General features: G+C 42.1%; 1 protein-coding gene across 1 annotated transcript in view; it reads left to right on the forward strand.

Moving 5' to 3' along the window:
• The window catches only part of SKAP1 (src kinase associated phosphoprotein 1), a 303,171-nt gene extending 295,831 nt beyond the window's left edge, over positions 1 to 7,340 (forward strand). Inside the window, exon 13 of the mRNA XM_075279083.1 lies at positions 7,163 to 7,340. Coding sequence (XP_075135184.1) covers positions 7,163 to 7,258 — 96 coding nt within the window. The 3' untranslated portion in view covers positions 7,259 to 7,340. The remainder of the gene's footprint in view (positions 1 to 7,162) is intronic.
• Positions 7,341 to 9,462: the final 2,122 nt, after the last annotated feature.

The following is a 9,462-nucleotide window of genomic DNA, read 5'->3' on the forward strand; positions in this document are numbered from 1 at the left end:
GTGTCCCTGTTTGTCCATCTAAAATATTGGATTCATGTCTGGAGTCTGGATCATGTACTAAAAGGGAACAGGTGCAGACACCCACTCTGTCTAAAGGGCGGGTCCCTTTAAGTCAATACCAGCTCTCCTATTGAGCTCTATTAAATGATTGTAGATGAAGTCATCTGAAATTCTTAATCCAAGAAGACCGCGGACCCCATTATTTGTGGAGGGGGTTACCCGTTACGCTCTACCAGGCATACAATACTCTACTGATGGGCAAGGAACAGACATCTCGCTTATGAAAAGTTTCAACCAAAGCTCAAACTTTCCCTTTGAAAAATGACCAGTTTGTTTCCGCGCTCAGAGAATGTTATTAAAATGCTAATTTAAAAGAAAAAAAGAGTTAAATATCTAGCAGTGGCGCAGTCTAATTGCGAGCATAATGAGCTCTGGAGTGCCCCTGACACACAGAACATAAACAGCCAGTAAACAGATCATTAGTACTCACATTCATTTATTGTGCCGACCTTAACATGACCCCGGAGCGGGGAGGGTGAGAAGCAGGTGGATCTGACTGTGACACCCCTCTAGGGGATGCAGGAAATGAAGCTAGAAGCTGTTACCATAGATACACGTGTGCAGATGAGGTAACACGCCAACAGGCTGCAGCCTCGGCTGGCGGCTTCTATCTGTCACCCTCTCCATATTAGGATTAAATTATTCCCAGATAGAGGAATGCAGCCCCTCCAAATCTAAACCCTCAAAAAAAAAAAACAAGAGAGAGGGGTGGGGGGTGTCCGGTCGGATTGTACAAAGTCACCTTGTAGAGGGTGGCAGAGAGTGGAAGAAGCCTCCTGTCAATGCCCCAGCCGGTGCCATGAGATGGAAGGCAGCACAGTATCTATCCCCTGTAGCAGCAGATCACACAGCAAAGCTAATTAACAAAAAATACAAATTACGACACCCTTCACTTCCACCCATCTGGTAACGAGAAAGCTTAATCAGGAGCCGTGTGCGCTCGGCAGCAGTTCTGCGGAGGGCCAAGAAGACGAGACTTGGATATTTCTCTAATAAATAGAAATTATCCACGTCTCCCTGTCCCCCTCCCTGTGCACTTTACATGAACCTGTGATACGCCAGCAATAGCCCTTCCAGCGTGCGGCTGATGTGATTTAGGAGAATATTAAAGGCAATGTGGAGATTGGAGGCGCCGCTCTCTCAGGGAGAGCTGGAGAAATGCGCAGCACAGATGGGTTGAGCAGATTAAACGTTTCCTTCACATTGTTTCCAAATTGTGCTGCGGTGCCTCAGGGAGTGAGTGCGGTCAGAGCAGTGCGCACTTTATGGAGTCAGTATTAATGCCTGCATTTCATAGGCCTATCGTATTAGCAGCAGGTTAGGGTCAGCGCTAGATGAAGGTTGCATTTAGCCGCTTTCCTTACCCCTATCTCATCTTTCGCCTAGCATATTCTTTTACAGTATTACTCACGGATAACAATATTGCATCGGGGGCTGACGGGGCATCAGTAATGATTTATGCTACTCATTTCCATTTGACATATGTGTGTGACCTTTTGGCCTGGTTAGGACCCCATTTCTGTATGCTCCTTACCGCAGCATATAACTAGTTAAGCAACTTTTGTGCCCAGTGGATAAATGTACAGGGTTTTGACCAGGAGGTTGCCATTTTTATTATGGCAGAATATCGTCATGATTTTATTTGCATTATTATTTCTAGCAGTTAGCCATAGACATGCGGACCCCAGAGGGTTTTCGCTTCCATGCATAGTTAATATTATCGGGTTGGCTGTGGCGTGTATTTGTGCCAGTTGGCTGCAGCTGGATTGTAAGATCCTCTCCTTCCAGCCGTGTGTCTGTATGACAAAGCCATAATTCCCTGTCAGTGACATGAGAACACCTCACTTCTTGCCTGCATTATAAGGAAGCTCGGGGAGAGATGGATCACTGTCATCACATGGCGGGAGAATAGGCAGAGGCTGCACATTGTAATTTATTCATTTCCAAACAATAATGTATGACAGACAGGCACTAATACTGGCAATAAGCAATCATAAACCAATAACGGAGATTGATTAGACACCCAGGACATACATCAAGCTCTCAATGATCTGGTGCTACAGACAGATTTACGTCCTTCTTGCCTCTGAGCCATCCTTTTGCATCTGGGCACGTATGAGACAGAATGGTACCCAAGCACAGCTCATACTACTCCATGATTCTTTTAGCCCTTTTCCCCATCTTATAATGCCTAAGGCAAATTTTTTTGGGGAGCCCTGTCCCTGAAATGATGCCCTCTGCCGGTTACCCTTATGGGATGAGGGAGAAGGCTCCGTGCTTGGGCGAGCATGAAGAGTTGGGATCCTGAGCACAGCACATTTGAGACTGGCTGTGCCAGCACACTCTTCCTTTTAATAGTTTAATAAAAATTAGCATAATTAACAAACATCTGTATAATCCAGAGCGGTGCAATTTGGCAGACAGAACGGGAGTTTAGATGTTATTGCTGGGAGTTTAATGTTCTTTTAATTCTTTTTGGCACGCGGCAGTGAGAGAAATGTTTGGTGCGGATGGTTGTGTGCCGGATTTAATTAGTACGTATCTTTTGATTGTGTGCGATTCCGAGGCCCTGAGTGGCTCCGGCAGTGGGACTGGTTTTTATGACGCCTTCCTGTCCTGGTGCCGGCAGGCGGGAAACTGGGAGCTGACATAGCAGACTAAAGGGGTTGTTTGGATATTCCAGCCATGAGCTTACATGGGACACCTTACTCAGACAGAATAAGATATTTTCAGGTCCCTATTCACTTATGTAATCAACTCGCCAGGACCGTCAGCTCCAGCATAATGAAGCCATCAGCCTGCCCAGGGCTTACTTAATGTTTGACATAGTCTTGTCCTTGCAGCCAAACCCAGCCCATCTTCAGAAGCCTGCCTCCATGCTACTGCATCTGTTACATATTTAAGAGGACAGCGGACATGTTCTTATATACATTTGTATCCTGTAATGAATGTTTCACATGCAAGCAGTATATTCTTATGTTGTCATGGATGTGCTTGATTTTCAGAGGAGTTAACAATACAAACCAGATTACTACAAAAGAGCAGCAAGACAAAGCATAAGATGGTTCCTACCACTACAACAGACACTTAAAGGGATATTAGTTATGAAAAAATAGTAAAATAAATCCCTACCTTTTATGATCCGTGACATTTTTATATCTAAAGTTTAGGTCTGTTTTAACTTATATTTATAGTAGTCATAGTTCTTTTTTTTATGGCAGAGCTCTGTATCCCTTGCATAGATATTGCGTGGGAGCGGGGAGAGAGATATCTCCAGGATCATATTCAGACTTGTAGCCTAAAGTGTTTTACTCAATACATTGCTTTCATGATCTATTTCTAGCTCCCTTTGCCAGATACAGCTAAATTAGCCCCCTCAGTGTTTAGAGCTTCTTGTCTAGGTTACAGACCTCCTCTCTGGTCAGGCTGATGACTTTGTTCTTGTTCCTGCCGCCTATATTCTCTTTCTCCCTCTTTCTATGCAAAGAGCTGTCAGCTACTGAGACCTGAGTAGTGTCTTTATCTGTACCTCTGAGCTGAAAACCAGGAAGTTGAGGTGAGAGGAGACACAAGGGTAAATGAAATCCTGGGATGGGAAAACCCCTTTAAATACTATAATTCTGGCTGCCTACAGCCAACACTAGAGGGAGCTTACTGCATACTGTGTCTTTATGTATGAATAGCATGACATAAGCAGTGTATTTTGAGCTCTGTTTCAGAAATACAATGCATCAACAACTATAGGGACTATATTAAGTTGTTAATTGACCTAGTATGTCGGTCCTACATACAGTACATTAAAAATAAGGATGGATATTCATTTTAAGATAAAAATTGTTAGTCTTGAATGCAGGGGAGCTGCAGAATTGTGTATGTAGCAAGGAATGCTGGGTGATTTCTGAAGTCACTATGGACTATAATACACTGAAATGAATGTGTTCTAAAAATGGACGTTTTTGACGTTCATGTGAATAAGGTCTTAATCGATCATTCATCACCCAGTGTTTGTTTTTGTTAGAAGAACATCTGTGTTTACACAGGGCAATATGCGGCTGATCAATGACTTTTTGTGCTGCATAAAAGATTTGTTTGTGTGTCGGGTGATCGTCTGCACATTTACAGGCCGATTATAGGGAACTAGCTTTCCTACAAAACGTTCATTCCAGATCATCTGCCCAGGCAGCAGCCAATGTAGAACCTTCACACATCTTACTCATTGGTCTTGTACATTATTACTTTCATTCTGGTCTGTGATGATTGGGGCAAGACCACATGGGATGGAATTTCTGAACATTTGCGCAAGTAATATCAATATCACATTATAGTACCAGACAAGTGAATGGGATCTTACAAACCTCATCCACATAATGCAGACTTTCTTTGTGCACAAATTGGAAAATGTTGAAATTTGCTGCTCGTCAATTTCTGCTGCAGGTTTTCAATGTAGATTTCACCACTTTTCAATGTAGCGGGATTCAATTCTGATGTAAATCCAGTATATTACCCATCCTATACAGCACAATTCATGGCTGAGATTGGGATCATCTCTATGGCAACATGCAGTGGCCAAGATTACGAAAACAACAAAGTGGGCTGTTCTATGGGATTTGTGTAACTCCCATAGAATTGAGCTGGACGTGTAGGAACAGTCTAGCTTGCTGAACAACAGTGGCCCTGATTTACTAATAGATCGAAAGTGCAAATTTAGACAGCCCGAAAATTCCCCAATGCTGCTGGATGATAAATCTGGCATATCTTCATACTGTCTAAGCTACATTTACACCACCCTTTAGTTGGCTTACTTTGTGCCAAAAAATTTTGACACTATTTTGGCGCATTTAAACCACAATCCAGACCCACGTGTCATGCAAGTCGAAAAACTCTAGCCCAAATTACATGCGCCACATTGTGTCAGAAATGTGCCAAAGAATCGCCATGTTTACGGTACTGTCTAGTCTTATCCACAGTAAATCTGGGTCATTGTTTCTGTAACTCTTCTAATTTCAGAAACCACACAGAACAGACCACATGGTTGTCCTCATAATCCCAAATAGTTTCAACAACCACAGCTATAGGTATTCTTTTCTCAGTCATAAGGCTAGGATAGGAATGCCCCTTTAAGCTACTGTATCTTAGCAGAGGTTGCTGAAGTGTATCGCTCAGCAGTTCTTCGCTCCTGTAGAGTGCAGCTACACATACAATCCAGCTGTCCATAGCCTTCAGCTCTAATCTACCTAGTACCATCCTGGGGTTTGCTGGACTGTTGTCCTGAAAAATGTTAATAGCCTCAGCCCTTAACCTTCTGATGTCTTCCAATGACGTACTGTATACATTTAGATTTCCCTTCCAGTTTCTTCATCATCATTAAACTTCACAAGGTGGAAAAGTCTCAGACTATTATTTCCTTCTCCCCGCCAAGATGTAATTAGACGATGGTCTACTCCGATAAATCCTTTTCTCCAGTCATGAATTTGGTTGAAAATATATTAAAAACACCAGCTTGTCAAAGCAGAACTGGATCTATTTATTTACTAACATTATTTCTCCTACCCCAGGGATAGCCACATTTTATCATCATTTTGTTTTCTTTGCTGATTGATTTCTTGGCTTACTTTATTGTTGTCATAGGCCCAAATACCCCACATAGATATACTGCTTATAAAATTGTAGCTGCCTGCATCTGTCAGTAGTGAGTGCTTACTGCAAAATGTTATTGAGTTCAATGTAAAGATCATATGAAGTTAGCTCCCTCTATTGGTGGCTGAAGGAAGTCCAAATTTAAGCAGCTAACAATGTCTTCAAGGGGGATTTGGAGCCATATTTTATTCAAACTGAGTCCCACCTACTACAAGGATAAGGTAAGAAATTAATCTGCACAAATTTTGGATCTATGGAGTTCCCAGACCATAGAAAGTTCCTGCATTCATGGTCATATCCATGAAGAGAATAGGACAGTGGACCACCAATAGGACTGTCACCGCTAAGATGGGTATAGGAAATCTCTAAAACTCAGCAAATTTTTGTATTTGCAAAAATGTCTAAGTATTGTCTACACATTTAATATGTTTATGTGAGAACTCGTTTAATATCTGGAGCTATCTGTGAATGTCATCATGGTCTAGCAGGGGTTGTGACGTTCATCTGTATTTTTCATGGGAAGACCTGCTTCACATTTTTGCAACTCATTTCCCCCCTCCCAATCCCGAAAAAAATAAAGGTTTCTATACACAGGAGTCATAGCTAGAAGTTCATGCCAGTAAAGGACCCAACGGAGCAACATACTCAGAGAAGACATAATGTCTACAGTCCTGGCACAGTGGTATTATTTGCTCTCTGTGTGACCATATCATTGTATATTTATCAGGTAAATGATTTGACAATAGGGCTTAAGTAGGACACGTGTCCATGGGAATAATTATTAATGCTTTATTGTTTCTTGTACAGTAAGAAGTAGGGGACAGATGGACTATTCAGGACTTGTTTGTAGTCTGTAACCATGCATAAGTGCAGCAGGCATAAAGCATAGGATATTATTAATCAAGCCCATTTACTAAGTTCTTTCATTGTTGGAGCATGTGCTTGTTAGTGTCCCGAAGGTTATGGGCTACACACAATGGAACATCCTTCTGGTGCAGAGAAGGGAGTGCCATCATTTTACAGCGACTTCCTTTCTCTTCCCTGCACTGATCACAGATTTCAGTGACTGTTTAGATGTAGCTTTGTTGTACAGAGAGGAGATGTTGCCCAGCACATAGTGATGGCAGGTAAGTACTAGTAGGGAAAACTGAAACCTATAAGGCCTATTCTATGTATATGCTTTCAAGGTTTTGAACATGTGCATGTGTTTCCCCAGCTCTGCTTTGTGAACTGGCGATCAGGGGACCAGCATTCATGTTGTTAGAAACCCCAGAGGTGGACTCCTACCTATCAGACATTTCAGCCATACATGCCTTCAATAAGACTGTTGTTTTGTTTTGTTCCAGTAGGAGAGCCTTTGTGTTTTACATTGTGTATTGTGATTCCACTAATCTATGGATACATCATTAATGTCTTTTGTCAGAATATTTGTCCTTCTTAAGTAATCATCTTGCTTTTGCTACAGGAATACAATGCATATGGTTGGTGGGTTGGAGAGCTACATGGAATGATCGGTATCGTACCTAAGGAGTATCTACAAGCCGCCTTTGAACTGAGATGAGTTGAAGCATAGATTGAGCTCCTAAATGAAATGTAAACTGTTTGTTCTGCATAAAATGAAAGTAACCTGTCTGAGCTTAAATGTCTGATATAATAAAGAATCGCTGCTTGCATCAAAGTATCTGCTTCATCTCAGAAAGGCCTTGAAAGTCACACTGGTGGCCACTAGATGGCAAACTCTGAGTGTTATATGAAACTAAATCTGTTACTTGACAGCCTGCTATTCTGCGCGCCTGCTCGTGCCAAACTATTGATGCTAGTAAACAAATCTGTGCAGCACGATTAGCTTGCACATTCTGCTATACGCTCACTATGGAAGATCTGAACCGCGCATCAAAGATTTGAGATGTCACTACACAAACTTACATATAGAGGCTAAAATAAAATCATTCTTGGCAAAGTTTGGGAGTTGCAGATGTTACAGGGCCCTCTTCAGAGGGGGAGCTGCTATAATACCCATGTAGGCTCTTCCCAGGGGTGTCACATGCAGTAGGAATGTAGTGCTGAGCATGCTGGCTGACCGTCTCATCGTGGGCGCTGTACCAAAAAGCAAAACAGCAGCTGTGAAGACTGACATCTGAAGCATGACTGAAGAATTCAGCATAGGGATATAGAAAGGAGGAGCAGGAAACAGCTGCTGATGGTGGCAGGCCTTTTTATTTTTACATATGGCACACTGGGATTATGTGATTGATATGGCCCATAACACAATAAGCAGTGTCACTTCTTTAATGAAAGCTTTAACTGTTTGACTTTTATAGTATTGTTCCAAGTGCAGGATCCACCATAGCGGTAAGTACACTATACTCGCTACATGTAGGGGACTGGCTGTGGGAAGCCATATAAAGAGGTAAAGTATAAAAAACTACAGGTCCTAGCCTAGAATTGTGGAAAAGCTACCATTTACTTACTCATCGTCTTCCATATTGTTACTGTATTTCTCACTGTTACATTGTCCTCTGCTTATTTCACTTTACATTAGTTATTCAAGTCCATTTTCTTGGTTTGCTTGGGTTACAGTGCCTTCAGCTACGGTGCTTTCCAGTTTTACATTGGAGTCTGTCCAGATTTCTAGCAGAGAAGTCACACATATCCTTTACATAGACTAACCACATTTTCTTGTAATACAGCATCATTAGTCAATTGGTAGTCACAAGGAGAGGATGACTACTAGATGGTAGGCTATCAGAAAAGAGAGGAGTGATAAATGGCGGAGAGGAGTGAAAATAAGTTGCATCTTTAGAACAAGGCCCCCTTTTGTACTAAAGATGCGACACATCCTCGCTCTACGCCTTGCTTGCTACTTTTCATGAAAGGGAGTACCTCGGTTTGGCATATGAATTAAAAGGAATGTCAGTTTTCCAAAAAATATATGCCAGTTCCTAAGAGATGTAGATCTCCATTCTCGTGCACTTTATACAGAGGCCAGGGTCTCTTCAGAAACCAGGCCTGCCTTAAGTCTATCCCGGTATGTATGAATGGTCCTAGAGGCTTACTGGCAAAAATGTAATAGTACAGCAGCTCTGTCTACCTTCCTGCCATGACATACCTTTGCAATATTCTTTTTTTATGCCTTTTCTAATGTTCATTGGAAGTTTCCTTCCAAATAACCCTGCCCCTCCTCAGAATTGTACCAAGCTGCCTACAATTGCATCTACTGCCACAATTCACCATGAACAGTGCTGTGCAACTAGTCACAGAAATCCCCAATGTACCATAAGGATGTTCATAGCACATTACCACTTCTCACCGTGCGTCATAATAGTATGCCATTGCAAGAAGGTAGGCAAAGCTGCCGAATTACTACACTAAAGTGACAGCACTTGCACAGGTTGCTCAAATCCCAGCCCTTATATCCTCCTTAGATGCTGTAGGGACCAATAGAAGAAAAAAAGTAGTTTGATAAAAAAATAAAAATTACCTATACAATAAAGTGAACAATTTATTCAGGATGTACGGTGATCATCATATTACACATACATACAAAAGCTAAATTAATGTTTGTTGTCCCACAAAAAACAAGCCCCCTTATTAGAGATGAGCAAGTACTGTTCGGATCAGCCGATCTGAACAGCACGCTCGCATAGAAATGAATGGACGTAGCCGGCACTCGGGGAGTTAAGCGGCCGGCCGCCGTTAAAGCGGAAGTACCAGGTGCAGCCATTCATTTCTATGGAACGTGCTGTTCGGATCGGCTGATCCGAA

Source organism: Leptodactylus fuscus, chromosome 6, assembly GCF_031893055.1.
Source record: "Leptodactylus fuscus isolate aLepFus1 chromosome 6, aLepFus1.hap2, whole genome shotgun sequence".
In the NCBI taxonomy this organism is placed as follows: domain Eukaryota; kingdom Metazoa; phylum Chordata; class Amphibia; order Anura; family Leptodactylidae; genus Leptodactylus; species Leptodactylus fuscus.